This window comes from Denticeps clupeoides, chromosome 2 (genome assembly GCF_900700375.1).
Source record: "Denticeps clupeoides chromosome 2, fDenClu1.1, whole genome shotgun sequence".
NCBI classification, from domain to species: domain Eukaryota; kingdom Metazoa; phylum Chordata; class Actinopteri; order Clupeiformes; family Denticipitidae; genus Denticeps; species Denticeps clupeoides.
The window spans coordinates 3,282,113-3,298,270 of NC_041708.1; the positions used below are offsets into that span (position 1 = coordinate 3,282,113).

Sequence of the window (16,158 nt, forward strand, 5' to 3'; positions counted from 1 at the left end):
TCCGCAGAACTTCCGGCGCGGCCAGCCGGCGGAAGTGGGCGTCTGCCAGGTGTGGGCCGTACCTGTCGCGGGGGCGTGGCGGCTCCGCCCACGGGCGTGGCCGCCGGCTTGCGACACCTTGTCGGCGGGTCGCGGAGAAGACGAGAAGTGACCCGCCGGAGAACCTCGTGGTTCGTGGTCCGCCTCGCCGGCCGGAACTGGGCATGCGGAGGCGGTTCGGCGGTCCAGGTAGGACGGCGGAGGTGAAAATCCGTTCTTAAAAAGTATTTTTAATTCGCTCGCGCTAAACGAACTTTTCTATGGAAGCCGAACTGGCGAGCGCTCCGATGGTGATCTTATTAATGATAATATCACTAGTATGTTCATGGCAGTGTTTACGCGTGTGTTCTTTTTTTTATATATATTTATAACCCGATAAATACCTGCGACCCATCACGTGACCGGGGGACCAGTCCTTTTTTTTTTTTTTTTTTTTTTAAATTCAAGCGTCAAAACAACAATCGACCTCCGTTTTAAACCCGATCGACACGACAAGAACACGGATTCTCTTCAGCTGGGAGAGAATAAAACGCGCGTCCGTTTTCGGTGCGATAATTGATTCGGATAATTATTGCAATTAAAGATTGTTCCCGGTACTGTGCGTGTAGGGTCGTTTAGAAATCGCATTGTTTTTTTCTCCCCATTAAATTCCAGGTTTCAAACAGTCGCCGGCAAACTTTGAAATAATGTTCTTTGTTTTTGCTTACTTAAATAATGAATTAAGCTTTTAAAGTGTCAGACTTCAGGTACTCAAGTATAAATTTCAGACATTCCATCATTCACAGACATTTCCAGCCATTTATCTGATGCCCTCGTCCAGTAGTGACGGGGACAGTACCCCTGGACACTCTCTGGATTCAGTGTCCTGCTCGGGGACACGATGGTAGTAAGCGGGGTTCGAACCCTGGAGTCTGTGGTCTTCTGTTTCCACCAGAACAACATTCTGGCCCGTTTCTGAACGGGCCTGAACTTTTGAGCAGTGTGCATGAATCCGGCCTAATTTGAACGTCAAGGAAGAGAAAAGCATGGAATGGATGCCTTTATCTCGCTTGACGAGCACAGCTCATTATTTCATTCTTCTATAGCCCAAGATCACGTACAGTATGTCTCCACGGGCTTCGCCAGGCCCCGTCTTTGACAGCACGTCACCGGATTTCTCAATATCGCCCCTTTCCGCCGAAGATGTCTCCATTCGTCGCAATGATTCACTGTGCCGGTGCTGAACAGGACCTGGTTCCCAGCACTTAACTCCTGGTGATGATTCTGTATTCGAACCGCACGGCTGTGAATGAAAATTCAACTCCTTCCTGTTGCCGATATTGTGAAAATGTGTTAATGTGGTTAAATGTCACGTTAAATAATGTTTTTATTTTTTTGCCTGACTCTCGCTGAGAATAAAGGGCCTTTATGTGGCGGCCAGATAAAGTCTCACAGTGCTGCCATTCGCACCCGCACCCTTTGCCGTGCACAAACAAAAGTAGTTACCTCATCTCGTTCACCTAATCCCGGCTATCCGTTTCTTTCAGGTCCGTGCCAACCCTACGTCATCGTGCTTTTTTTTATTTTTTTCTTCCCCTCTTTCACTACGTTTGAAATAAAACTGTAATCCGAGCCCGTGTGTCATGTGTTTGCTCCGGTGGTGATGGTCCGTTAACAGGTTCCTGGTTCACGGCGTTTCCACGGGTAACTAAATACCCGGTTAACAACAAACAAGGCGTGGCCCGTTCGGGAGGCCAGAGAACACGTCCAGGTCCCTGTTGCAGGTGCCGCGGTGACCCCGGCTCGGTCAGGGATTTGCACTCGCGTGGCGGCGTCTACGCTCCTTATGCCGTACTCGAGCAGCGATGACCCTGTTACGGTGTCACCTGGCAGTGGGCGGCACGGGAACACCTTGTCCTCGAAGTTGAGAGCGACCTGACCAACGCGGACCTCACATTTACAGTTACGCCCTTATCCAGAGCGACTTCCAATCAGTAGTTACAGGGACATGTCCCCCCCTGGAGCAACTTAGGGTTAAGTGTCTTGCTCAGGGACACGATGGTAGTAAGTGGGATTTGAACCTGGGTCTTCTGGTTCATAGGCGAGTGTGTTATCCACTAGGCTACTACCACCTCACCAACTGTGATGGCCCGGGCAGCCGGGCTCCAGAATCTCCCGAAAGTGCAGGACGTCCTGTGGGACGTTCCCTGTCGGCAGAGTGCTGGGTCAACATGGGTCAGGGTGGGTCCCATAATTATACCCCAGGCTGCACGACGGGACGGCGATGAGCCAGCAGAGGCAGCCTGATGCTTTGAGCGATGTTCTAGTGAACCTTGAGGGAACCGTCCCGCAACATCAGCAGCGCCGTGACATCGTTCTCTAACCAACCAACCAAAAGCTCTGTCCCCCTCTGCAGCATAATGGAGGTCGGCGGGCCCTGGCCGGAGCGCTTTGATGCGGCTTCTGCGGAGGACCTGTCCAGGGGCTCCACGCTGTCTCTCGCCCCACTGATACGCCACTCTCTACCACAGAGCATCCCAGCCAGCAAGTGAGCACTCTTACATTTACAGCATTTATCAGACACCCTCATCCAGAGCGACTTACAGTCAGTAGTTACAGGGACAGTCCCCCCCTGGAGCAACTTAGGGTTAAGTGTCTTGCTCAGGGACACAATGGTAGTAAGTGGGGTTTGAACGTACAAAAAAAGGTTGCCCTTGTGCATTGTTTAGGACATTAAAATATTATAACCTGGGGGGGGGGGTTCTGTATTACATATCGAAGCGACGTTTTATAGTGCTGACCACATTTTCTTAGCACATTATGTTTCGGGCTATGGCATGCATTTACACTTATTTACATATGCAGCATTTATCACACGGCCTTCTCCAGAGCCACTTACAAGCGACTTAGTAAAGGGACAGTCCCCCCCCGGACAGTGTCTGGGTCTATATGTGATGATTGATGTGATCGATGCTGTTCATTTATTTCAACATTTTGTCATTTTAGTTCCAAAAGGGAGGAGTCAAAGGCTTCATCGGTCCCATACATACCCAATCCATTTCCAGAGCTCTGTAGCCCCGCCCACTCCCCTGTTCCGATTGGTTCCCTGGTGGGGAAAGGCGTCGCGTCTGAAAACGCTAAACAAGTAAGCACTTTTTTTTTTTTTCTTTCTGTTTTTGTTTAGTGCACCTGAGCCATTGTCCTGTGATTGACAGTTGCCAGCGGCGGTGCTGTCATGGGAAGATTTGATTAGCGGCAATGTGTAATTATGTTGTACAGCTAACAAGACCCAACGACGAAAAACACTTTTATTACGTTACCTTTAGCCCTTTTCACCCATCGTGAAGCGCGATGATTGGCGTGGCCTCGCCGTGAACTCGTGAGCACATGGCTGCGCCGTCAGGGCGACAGTTTCCAGGGAACAAAGGACTCGGCTGGGCATGTTCATATCAGAAGAAACTTGCCGCATTTTTTTTTTTTTTTTTTTTTTTTGCTGCTATATTTAGCCAAAAATACGTAATGGGGAAATTTATTCGTTGCCTGATCACTTGTCTTTATACAAGTAAACCGCAAAAAGGCTGCAAATAAAATAGTCTGCGGTTCCACTAAAAGCGTTGAAATGCTGTTCTTTTTTGGACTTGAATGCCAGATTGAAGTTTCAGAGAGAGAAAAGGACAAAGCGTGTGAGGATGTGAGTTAACCTATTCGCCAAGTGTACCCTCTAATTAAAGTGTAACTTCACCTCTAAGACGGGGGCGTGGCGGTGTGAGGCGGGCGGCGTTCGTCTCAAGAAATTCTTAACCCAGCCTTCATTTTTAACAACAGACGCTTGGCATCAAAGTGAAGTTCCTGTTTGATGAATCTTGATTGTTCGGAGTACCTCCGTGTCTGCTCTTCACGCTGGTGTCATCGTGAAGGATTGACATTGAAGGATTGTCATCATGAGTGAAGGAAGAGCAGTGCTCAACGTAGCAACGAAAACCAACTTAAAGTGGTTTAGAGAAGCCAATTGGTGAATGCTATCATCATAGGATGTCACGTTCCAAAGTCTAGGGGTTAAGAAACGTGACAAGGGCGTGGAGAGGAGGACGTCCACTGTTGCATACACAACCAAACAAAGCAGTGAGCTAAGATGGACAATAAAACAGCTAACCAGCATCAGAACAGCCTAAAGCATGGGGTGGTCCAGCGGGGACAACTCAAACATGCACAAATGTTAACAAAAAGGGCGCATAAACTCACAGAAAGCTAACAGGCTAACAACAAAGGGCTCTATCACACAAAGCAACAACACACACAAATGAAATCCCCAACGGAGCTCCTTGCAGATCTCCGTGGACCCTGGGGACCTCCCGAAGGAGTAAGGGCCTAGCGGACCCTGGGGACCTCCCAAAAGAGTAAGGGCCTAGCGGACCCTGGGGACCTCCCGAAGGAGTAAGGGCCTAGCGGACCCTGGGGACCTCCCGAAGGAGTAAGGGCCTAGCGGACCCTGGGGACCTCCCGAAGGAGTAAGGGCCTAGCGGACCCTGGGGACCTCCCGAAAGAGTAAGGGCCTAGCGGACCCTGGGGACCTCCCGAAAGAGTAAGGGCCTAGCGGACCCTGGGGACCTCCCGAAAGAGTAAGGGCCTAGCGGACCCTGGGGACCTCCCGAAAGAGTAAGGGCCTAGCGGAAGTCACTTTATATAGGTGGAGCTGACCAATGGGCAGATGGTAGATGGAGCTGGTAGGCTTCAACTCCCCCCATAAAGTCAACCTAAAAGAGACAGGGACACAAAACATGTCGGAGCGTATGTCCAGGGACGTAACACAGAAAGCGCTAATTGCTTTGACGACTGCCTTTATTTTCGATGCTTTGTGTGTCCCCATCACATCATTAGTCCTATCTGCTAGTTTTGAGACTTAAGTTTTGTTCCGTAAAATATTCAGACAATGAAAGACACTTTTTTTGTTTTTTTTGCTTACTGGTGCTAAGCACAGCGCTACATGCTAAGTGGCGCGCGGCGAAATTGCTAAAAGAAGTTAAGGTTATGAGTGATTAATGATTGTCGGGCATGTGACGCATTGTCAGGCGCAGGCTTAAATCATCCAGAATGAGGAAGAAGATTGTGGTTCTTTCTAGGTTTTCACGTTTACGATGCGTTGGCCTGTACACGCGCGGACGAGCCCCACGCTTCGTGCGTAGCGTCGCGCTTTATAAACCAGTTTGGAGATCGTGCCCTGGGCGTGTTGAAACTTTTGAACGTCCAAAAAGGCGTCGTGCTCTTTTGTTTCATTTCACAGCTTATTATCATACCGCACAGCACAATAACCAAGGCTGAAGGGTCTGGGACACCCGTCCTGGACACCGTCTAATGCGAACCAGCAGCCCTCTCCGCAACCTGTCGTCGGTATTCTTCCCCCGGGGCATTTTCTTTAAAGTCGAACAGTGACTTGTAGAAAGCAATAACCCCGGTCCTCCTCCACTAACTGCTCGGAGATAAAGGGAGGAAATTGGAGTCTTCGTCGGAAGAGACGGGATTTCCTCCTCGGACGCGCGGACGCCAAGGCGAAGACGTCCCAGCAGTTCAAGGCTTCGTTTCTCCGGCAGGGGCAGAACACGTCTGGGCTGTTTAATTGACGGGTCGTGCGTTCTGGTCCTACTGGTTTGGGTGGCAAGGAGCAGACGGTGCGTCAGCACGCCGAGACGTGAACTCGGGTCGCCTCCCATCTTTTTTTTTTTTTGGGTTCCTGACTCTGCTGACATTCATTGTTCTTTGTTTGTAACATGGAATTCGTAAATAGAATTGTACAACCAATCCCTTTACATTTCACACACACACACACACACACACACACACACACACACACACACACTGTGTGACATTGTATGAGACTTGTTTTCACGCATTGCTTGCGGTTTTGCTTTCAGTTTGCTCTGGACAGAAACACGTTTTCATCTTTCTTTTTCTGTCTTCCACCCACACTAATGACTGGGAATGAAATAGGGGGACATTTTAGAATAAATTAAACAGATCCCGATACTACAGATACCAAAGAGAAACTTTACTGGGGACATGCCTGACTTTACTGGCCAGAAACCCCCTGATGTGGGGCAGTGGCGGCCTAGCGGTTAATCAGAAGGTTGCCGGTTTGAATCCCGATCCGCCAAGGTGCCCACACACTGCTCCCCGGGCGCCTGTCTTGGCTGCCCACTGCTCACTCAGGGTGATGGGTTAAATGCAGAGGACAAAGTTTGCTGTGTGCACCGTGTGACAATCACTTCACTTTATACTCACTTTATATTATACTTAAAACTGGCTGACAAGCCGTATGCACGACATAGATCACTGGTGTTATACATTTTTATTGTAAGCCGCTCTGGTCGGGGCCAGTGGTGGCCTAGGGGTTAAGGAAGCGGCCCCGTAATCAGAATCCCCGAACTGCTTCGAATCCCCGAACTGCCAAGGTGCCGCTGAGCAGAGCACCGGAGGACACCACAGGGTGATTGGCTAAAAGCGGAGGACACATTTTGTTGTGTCACCGTGTGCTGCGCTGCATCACGATATAAAGCGATCTTGCGGCCACATTGCCGCGAACGGCCCCGCGCTGAATGCACAGGTGAGAGGAAGGAGCCGGAACATACCGCCCCCCCCCCCCCCCCCCCCCCCCCCCCCCCCCCCCCGTCCCCCCCCTGCCCAAAAGGCATTTGGCTGTGGCATGCCAAATGATGTAACGCGACAGCACGTGGGTTACGCAAGCCCCCGTGCACGCCGACCGCTTTACAGCGCGCTGCGATGTGCGAAGAGGGCCGCCAGGCCAGATTAACGCTTCGTTCACCGCATTCCTCCCGCCCGCGGCCCCCCCGGCCTTCCGCAGACCCGGGAGCAGTCGGCAGGCAGGTGGTGACGGGGGAGGCCGCCGCAAGGCCGGCCGGGATTTATCGCTCCTCTCCGCCTGGCCCAGCCGGCAGCGTTCGTGCGCCTGCGTCCGTGCGCTATAAAAGTGTCATTTATTTATCTGTGCGGCGCGATGGTGGACAGGTTTATTGCATAATTGTTACTGTGCTCTCTGAAAGGAATGAAAACCGAAGTGGGGTTTACGTTGTAGTATAATTGCAGTATTGGGGTCCAAACAGCAGGTGAGCCAATGCGTGGCGTCAGTGTTGTGTGTATGTTTGTCAAAACGTCACAACTTGTCATTCTTTATGATGAGTTTGATGTGTGTTGCTTGCGCCCCTCCCAATGTGTTTAAGACAGTGAGGGTGTTTGGAGAGGACACACAGGGCCGGTCCTTGTCTGTGTCACCGGGGGCGACGGCGCGGGACGTGTGTCACATGCTCGTTGAGACGGCGCACTGCAGCGATCAGGAGAACTGGGCCCTCATTGAATTTCACGCCCACCTGGGCTTGGGTAATGCTTGCTACACACCACACACACACACACACAAACACACACCTTTGTACATAGCTCTATCAGTAACAGGCATGCACAAATGTGGATTTAATGAAATTCCTCAGTGTTTTCATTTGTGTCTTGCTAACCTGCTGAGTTGTTGTAGTGTGATTATGTTCGGCTTATGAAATAAGTGCTAAAAAAGCTGAATTATTTTTTCCAAAAGGAGCACATTTTCTAGTGCTGCTTTGTTCTCTGTATGTGAAACATAGACATTACTGTATATGAACTTTCATTGTTAATGGCAGAATGAATACACTGTGGCGTTACACTTTTTTTTTTTTTTGAAGAGCGATGCCTGGAGGACCATGAGATAGTGGCGGATGTTCAGTCCTCCTGGCCACCAGAGGGTGACACAAAACTCCTGTTCCGGAAGAACTATGCCAAATACGAGTTCTTCAAAAAACCAATGGTATGAGCTTTTTTTTAAATTTTTGTTTAGATTATGAACTGGTCTGTGGGATTTTGTTAATGTTCCCCTCCCCTTTTAGAAATTCTTCCCGGAACACATGATTTCTGACAGCGCTGATGGTACGAAAGGAATGACTTCTTCAGAACTCATCCAGGTGAGATGGATTGTTCTGGAATTCATCAGTCCTGAACAGTAAGCCAATGTCTAAAAGTCCAGTGTGACGATACAAGGGGGGCGTTCTTTCTGTAAACCTTAAGGGTCGGCGGAGGCCAAAACACGTTGCATGACATGACAACCTTGCTTTGCGGGATACCCCCCAGGATAGCGGCGCGCCACCGGAATGTTTTTATTCTGGAAAAATGTGCTGAGGATGGCAGGCGGGTGGGAAACCCTGCCTTAGACTCGAACCAAGATGTTTTCACCCAGGGCACAAGCAAAAATAACGAAATAAAAGGGAACTTCTCCATGTATACAACAATCAGTCAAGCAGCTTTATTGCTTATAACTGCACGGCCTCACTGTATGTTAAAGTGTAATAAATGTAACAGTTTAATAGCTTTCATGGAAAATATTCCAACGTGGGTAAATATTCCTGCAATAAAAGAGGTTCATGGATTAAGATTGGAGGTAAATGGAAGTGCAAATAATGTTTAATGGTAATCAGAACGACTGGGAAGACATGAGCAAAACAGGTTCATATGTACTGACAATACACAGGAAAAATCACTGAAATCGTCTCCATTCTTACAAACACGTACAACAACACCTCACCCAAAAACAACCAGGGAGAAAGGATCGAAACCTAACGAAAAGGATTACCTTAGTTCACAGCATTTTTGTTTCACGTCACTCTCTTTCGCATCACAAACCAGTCCCGGTGGAACTGGTACTGAGCTGCCTGCGAAGACCTGTATTTGCACCTTTACCAGGATGTTCATGCCACTTGACACTACTCACTGTAAGTTGCTCATTAATGTACATCAGTTCAATTGTACAGAACTTGTCATGCATTACAATACACAGCTTGTGAGAACAAATTGTGACTTTTTTTTCTTATTTGTAATGTACGACAGGCATAAACGACATCCATTCCATACTTGGGACAAGCAGCTACCAACAGTGCACCATAATCAGAATGGATAACATTGGAGATCGATTCCTACAGTCTCCAACGTGGATGGAGTGAAATTTCCAATGGAATTTCACAACATAAATGTGTATAGTGCATTCATAAATAAATGCTACTGATAAATAAAGAAATTCGCAAAACCCTGTGTTCAGGTGCATTACTATAACGTTACAATTTGCGCTACAGTAACAAGCCAGGTTCTAATTCCATGAGCTCCATTGTAGTTATAACAACCAAGTTACAAACAAGAAGTATAGCTAAAAAAAAAAGCCACATTGGTAAATATCATTCATTTTTGCAAATCCTTTTTTGTGAAAGAAGCAACAAATACAGTGAGATACAGTTGAGTACAATAATATTTTTAGGAAATTATGAAAGTATATGGTCAACGGCAATGGCTATATTAATGCACTGTAATGCAATGGTCTTTATGCAAAAGTTGAACCTGAAATAAACCTTGTTTCATAGGTGAACATAATTTTTAATTTATAATTGCTTTAGCACACCTTTTGTTGTGTGCAGGTGGTGTGGCAATACAACAGAACAATCGGTCGTAACAGTTAATTACTATTCATGGAAAATATTGAAAAGTGGGTGAATATTCCTGCAATCACAATAAAAGTGGCAGAGAAAATATATGATTGTAATTAGAATAATGATTCTTCAGCGGAAATATATACACCGGAATCTGTTTAAAATGAATCTGTTTTGTGGTGTCATGACCTAATTTAGGCGTTGTGGCTTTTGTTTTTTTTTTTTCTTTCCAGTTCATTTCTGCATTTTTTTTTTCCTCCCATCTTCTCTTCCTCTCTGTTGCAGAACCTGCTGCAGTCTGGGACCTGTCCCGAAATCCAGGGCTTCTTGCATGTGAGGGATCCAGGTCGGAAAACCTGGAAGCGGGTGTATTTCTTCCTCAGACGCTCTGGACTCTACTGCTCAAACAAGGGCTCCTCCAAGGTCTGAACTCTGACCCAGCAGTGATTTGGTTTATAACGTTCATTTTTTTTTTCCAAAAATGTGTTAAATGAGTTCGTTGCAAATAAATGATTGAAATATGGCAACTTTTAGGTAGCATGATAACCAGCGAGCAGTGATTTTGTCTCGTAATGCCACTTTTAAAGCTTTAATGTAGCTTTTTTTGTAGCACCAAGCTTTCTGGAGCAATTCTGCCGCCTACTTGATGGAATTGGCATTCCATCAAGTGGTGACAAAAATCTTACATATTGCATATTGCATATTCATAAATGTGGCACCACAGGAGCCTCGACACCTGAATTATGTAGCAGACCTGGCGGATCTGAATATTTACACCGTCACCAATGGCCGAAAACTGTATAATGCACCGGGAGAACATACCTTCTGTGTGAAGGTAACCACCTCCACCGAACACCACCAACATGAAGACCCTAGCAATAATGGAGAAGGTTTAAGTAGTGTGTGTGTGTGTGTGTGTGTGTGTGTGTGCAGCCCAGCAGAGGTAATGCTCGGGAATTAAAGCTGCTCTGTGCAGAGGGTGATGAAAGCAGAACCTGTTGGATTTCAGCATTTAGACTCTTCAAGGTAAGAAATTACATCAGAACTCTCCACCATCTTCCTCCATTCTCTCTCTCTCTGTCTGGATGTCAGTTTCTCTGTAAGAATTTCGCTGTGCTTAGTGTATCATTTTGGCTTGATCGCTGTTTAATGGCTCGGTAGTGATTAAATATGTCTATTTCCCATGGCTGTGTGTGTGTGTGTGTGTGTTCAGTATGGAAAACAGCTGCAGTGTAATTATCAGCTGTCCCAGTCAACCTTGCGGCAGCAGGCCCCATCGCGGCGTGATGCTAAGGTACATTATCCTCATTCTGCCCTGATAAAACCTCGGATCCTATATTTAAATGCAAAAGAGGTGCATCAAAAAAAAACCCTCCCGTGTCTTTGGGGTGATTTTCCACAGTTTGTTGCCTGAGCCATGAACCGTAGTGAGGAGTTTAATTAATTTGATTAATGATTGATTAGTTATGATTTGCTCTGGTCTGTTAGGCTAATTTGCATAGAACGCGGCTCGTATTAATGCTCACATTGGCGTGGCAGCTGCGGGGGGGCGACGATTCTCTGGTCGCCATGGATTTCACCGGGAAGAGCGGCGGGCGTGTCATCCAGAACCCGAAAGAAGCAGAGAACGCCGAAGAGGAGGAGGGACAGGCCTGGAGGGTGAGAGAGAGAGAATATGTGTTAATGTCTGTTATTAATGTCTAAAAATTTGGAAATTTTTGGAAAATTGCAGTTAATTACCAGCAAACATCTTCATCGTGATTATGAACATGCAAATAGGATTTAGTATGCAAAGCCCATAGATTTTATTTTGCCCCCTTGTGGAGTCTAAATCTGTCTAAATTTCCTGTACTGAACAGATAAAACAGCCATTAAAATGTTTCATCGCTTTAATACACCAATGTCATATTATTGTTATCTGTATAAGTAATCGGTTATCAATATATATTGATACAAAGTGTGATAAGACAAGGTTTCCCCTCGGCCCCGGTGCAACATTGAGTAACACTGAACATTACATTTATACAAAAGGTGCAAACAAGCAGCACAGTAAGTTCAGTGACAAAAGTGACACACATTCCTTTTTATTTAAATTAGCTGTGGTTGCGGCACATTTCCCATATTGGAATGTTTTGGCTGTTTAGAATGCACATGATTCAGCCGAAACCTCGTTTGACACCGCGCATTTACCCTACATTTACATTTACAGCATTTACCAGACGCCCTTATCCAGAGCGACTTACAATCAGTAGGGACAGTCCCCCCCTGGAGACACTTAGGGTTAAGTGTCTTGCTCAGGGACACAATGGTAGTAAGCGGGGTTTGAACCTGGGTCTTCTGGTTCATATACGAGTGTGTTACCCACTAGGCCACTCCCACCTGTACACATGTACACATGAGCAGATAACGGATATGTAGCTTGTGTTTGTTGTGTCTTTTGTGGCAGAAGAGAGAAGCACTGCGCTATAGCTTGGTGAGCGGCCCCCAGGCTTCGAGGCCGTCCTGTGAGTCTCTTTTTTTCTTACAAGTACACACACACACACGCACACACGCACACGCATAGGCGTGCATATTCCCAGAGCTAATGCGCGCAGAAGGCGGCAGCGAGTCTTATTTGCTGATCGCTACAGGCCGACTCGAGTTCCCTCTTGTTTGGAGCGGCTTCAATTGAGCCTGTAATTAATTCATTCTCCAGTAAACACACGGCCGTGTAACGCCTGACAATAACACGGCTCACCAAGGCAGGGTCGTTGTGCAGATAATCGAATCTCATTCTTTACATGCATGCAGAAAATTGCAGCATGACAGCCTTGCCCATGTCTTAATATTTTATTTATTTCCCATGCAGGTTTCCTGCAATATTTCATCCAATAACGTGTATCTGCCTGAGGTCTCTATTACAAAGCACTGAATTAATGTAACTGTGAATGCTGATAAATGTAGATCAGCTCTGGTCACGTGACGTCTGTTTTATAGCAGCTCCCACGGGGAATGACATTTCTTTTAGGAACCGAAAGCTCGTGAATAAAATATATAACGGCGGGAAAGACACTGCGGCTGCATTAAGGCCTCAGCGCCTGTCTTTCTGCGCAAAAGTGTGAACTACAAGTGTGAGAGTAGAGTTCAGTCAAGACATTAAAACCATTCAGACCGGACACTCAGGCGAGGGGTGGCTGTATTGATCAGGACTCCGTAACGCGGTGGTCTTGGTTACCAGCCGACATGGGACCCTTTTTTCTGGTGCACATGCATAGATGCAATAAAGGTGGTTTTAATGTTGGTTTTAATGTTTAAGGCTGTGACGCAGACAGTGTGTGTGTGTGTGTGTGTGTTTGGGTCTCCTTTCGGCTTCTCCCGTTAGGGGTCACCATAACGCCGGGCGCCCTTTCTGATGGGACCCTCCCCATTTTCCTGGGCTTGGGACTGTCACCACGAACTGCACGATCACACACGTCCCCAGTGGCCGGTTTAAACTGTGACAAAGACAGTAATCTTTGTAAATTGTTTTTGTCTGTGTGTGTGTGTCCTCAGCTGTGCACCAGACTCAGCCGTGGTTCCATGGCAGGGTGTCCCGCTGCGAAGCCCAGAGGCTCATCGAGGAACAGGGACAGGTGGACGGGTGGGTCGGCCAACTGTTCGTCCTTCAGCCATGTCTTTTGTCTCAGAAGACACGTTAATACGCATTTTTCAAAAATGTACACTTACGACAATTAGAACAACGCCTACGAACCTGTAATGAACCAAATGAATCTGTTGGCAGTTGAATGAAAGGAAATGGCTGCATGGAGTGGACACAGACACGAGGGCATTACAGGAACATAATGAGACGGCGTTACGTGGCGTTATGCATCACGCCTCTTTAAAAGATTAAATTCAAGCAAAAACACAATGTCTGTGATTTCAGTCATTTATTATTTATGAGTCAACATGCGAACCGACACCCTTCTGATTACAGGCCCACTTCCTTAACCGCAAGCCAACCGCTGTCACTCAATTGTAAGTTTGTGGGTCAAAATCCTGACCCGCCAAGGTGCCGCTGATCAAGGTCCCCTTGATCAAAGCACCGTCCCCCCACTCTGCTCCCCGGGCGCCTGTCATGGGCGATGGGTTGAAAGCAGAGGACACGTTTCGCTGTGTCACCGTGTGCAGTGCTGTAGTGTAACACAATGACAATCCGTTCAATTTCCATCTTGAATGCCCTCTTTACCGCTTCTCCTCTGCAGGATGTTCCTGATCCGCGAGAGTCAGCAGCATGCCCAGTGCTTCGTCCTCTCGCTGTGCTACAAACTCAAGACCAAGCACTACCTTCTCATTCCTGTGAGTGAGTTCTGCTGCATTAGTGTTGTTCTACAGGCCATTCTTGTGTAAAATGTCTAAAATATGTCTCTGTATGCAGTGAGAGTGTGTGTGTGTCTCTGTTATACTCTGTTTTTAGAGTATAGTTGTTATATATTTGATTACTGTGTGTGTGTGTGTGTGTGTGTGTGTGTGTGTCAGTGTGAAGAAGCAGGCAGGAAGTACTACACCATGGACGACGGCGAGACGCTGTTCATCGACTTGCTGCAGCTGGTCGAGTTCCATCAGATCAACCGCGGCATCCTGCCGGTGCGTCTCAAACACCCGTGCGTCCGCGTTGCACTCTGACCTCTGACCCCCAGCCGGAATCCAGCCAATTCTCTCCACCTATGCCCCTTTTCCTTATAGAGGTCCCTTCTAGACCCCACCCATCCGTTTCAGTCGGGCAGGGTGTGATGCCAAAGGTGTGGTTGCTGGTCCAGGACCAGTTGAAATTACAACGTTGGCTTTAAAACAAAAATGGCCCCTTCTTCAAAAGGCCTGTGTTATTAAATACAAAAAACGGAATCTAATTTATTTTGTCGTTTGCCACTCGCAGACAGGTGGCTGTTCGTGCTGTTCACTGCCTGTTTCATTCTCTGAGGAGGTTGTTTTGTGCCACAAGGGGTCGCTGTTGTTGTTTTTGTTCTTTGCACAGAGCTTTGAATTTTTGTCATGTGAGAGAAATGATTATGAGGCGAAATATGTTTACTGTTCTTGACTCCATGTTGTTGTCTTATTTATGTTTGCATTTTCTTGTTTTGATTTAAAAGGATGACACAATAATGGTGAACTATTAAAAAAAAAAAATCTAAATGGCCAGTTCATGTTTAATGTAGCATTATATTTTTTTATAACTCTCCTGTATGCTGACTTTGATGTTTTAGAAGACGGATAAATAAAAATCTCATTGTTTTGATTGTTTGGTCTTCTTTTTTTTGTGATTTAAATATTTGAAATATATATATATATATATATATATATATATATATATACACACACACACACACACACACACACACACACACACACACACACAAGATTTCTCTTTTTCACAAAAAATATTGATGACGTAACAGATTCTTAGCAGGCGGTCACATGACCATAAACCATGCAAAATTATATTTAAAGAAATGCATTCTCACACCCAGGAAAGGAGGTGCACTGTAGTTACGCTGTATTTCATAGTTGTTCAAGTTCCAAAGTTGGGTCAGGTGCTTTATTTCTCCAAGACTTATGCTTTAATGACACTTTGATCCTTGGACATCTTGAACACAACGTGCCTATTGTGCTCCACTCCGTCTAGCAGAAAAGATGTCAGGATTTTTTTTTTTTTTTTTTTTTTTTTTGAGCAACACTTCAAGCACGGAAAGCATCCGAAGTCACCTGAAAGCCCCGGTTCGTCGCGGCGACTCCGGCTTTCTGGAGAACTCTCGAGGTCTTCAGCATGCCTGACTAATCTTACATAACCCGTGCTTCAGTCTGTCAGGTCTCTGTGGAGACGTTGCTATGGAAACTGCTAAGCCCCCCTCGCCGCCGCCCCACCCCTTTCATGTACTGACGGGCGTCGGCTCCACAGGTAAGGCTGAGGAGAGGTTCCTCTTGGTGAAAGGTGGGCCTGGATGCAGCTGACCGTGGGGGCTTCTCTCTGTCTGTGTGTGTGTGTGTGTGTGTGTGTGTGTGTGTGTGTGTGTGTGCGCGTTAAGAATGTGGCTGCAAGAGCCTTGAATGGCAGGCCAGCATCCTGTATTAATCCAGTGACATGTTGTGTAATGTGTGTGTGCGCGGCGCGGTCCTGAAGTGGCTCTTTATCTGATTTATTATTCAGAGCAGAGGAGCGACCTGACTGTCAGAAGAGCAGCGATGAATCGGCTCACTCAGGACTGATCTCTGGAACACACAACTCTAGAATACACACTTTGCCTACACACTCGTCCTTCGGCCTCTGTTCTTTTTTCCCCTTTTTTGTTTGACTGCATGCACGGCTGTTGTCTTTTGTTCTTCAGACAGCTGCTTCATCGTGGAATATTTCAATTATGGATCAGTCTTCACACATTTCCCCTCAAGCCCTAATAAAAAATCTGGCTCGAGATTCACTACAGACCGCTATCCACATAGATTTACAAATGTATAGATCTTCTTCCCAGATCTTCCTCTAGTTCTGCCATTTAAAAGATTTAGTAGTTGTTTTGCACGATGAAGAACGGAAGGATACTGAACAGGGCTTTGGTCCACTGGGAGGATATACATTTTCTGTAAAGCTGCATCGTTTTTATCAGGTAAACTATTCCAGTTATGG

General features: G+C 46.7%; 1 protein-coding gene across 1 annotated transcript; it reads left to right on the plus strand.

Annotated features, from left to right (window-relative positions):
* The first annotated feature begins 116 nt into the window (after positions 1-116).
* Positions 117-14,778, plus strand: grb7 (growth factor receptor bound protein 7). Its single transcript, XM_028969666.1, has 15 exons — positions 117-242; positions 2,435-2,566; positions 3,025-3,163; positions 7,251-7,407; positions 7,740-7,861; positions 7,941-8,015; positions 9,810-9,947; positions 10,249-10,359; positions 10,458-10,550; positions 10,738-10,818; positions 11,064-11,183; positions 11,971-12,028; positions 13,056-13,143; positions 13,748-13,841; positions 14,022-14,778. Exons 2-15 carry the CDS (start codon positions 2,439-2,441, stop codon positions 14,166-14,168), a joined length of 1,551 nt encoding a protein of 516 aa, XP_028825499.1. The 5' UTR covers positions 117-242; positions 2,435-2,438; the 3' UTR covers positions 14,169-14,778.
* Positions 14,779-16,158: the final 1,380 nt, after the last annotated feature.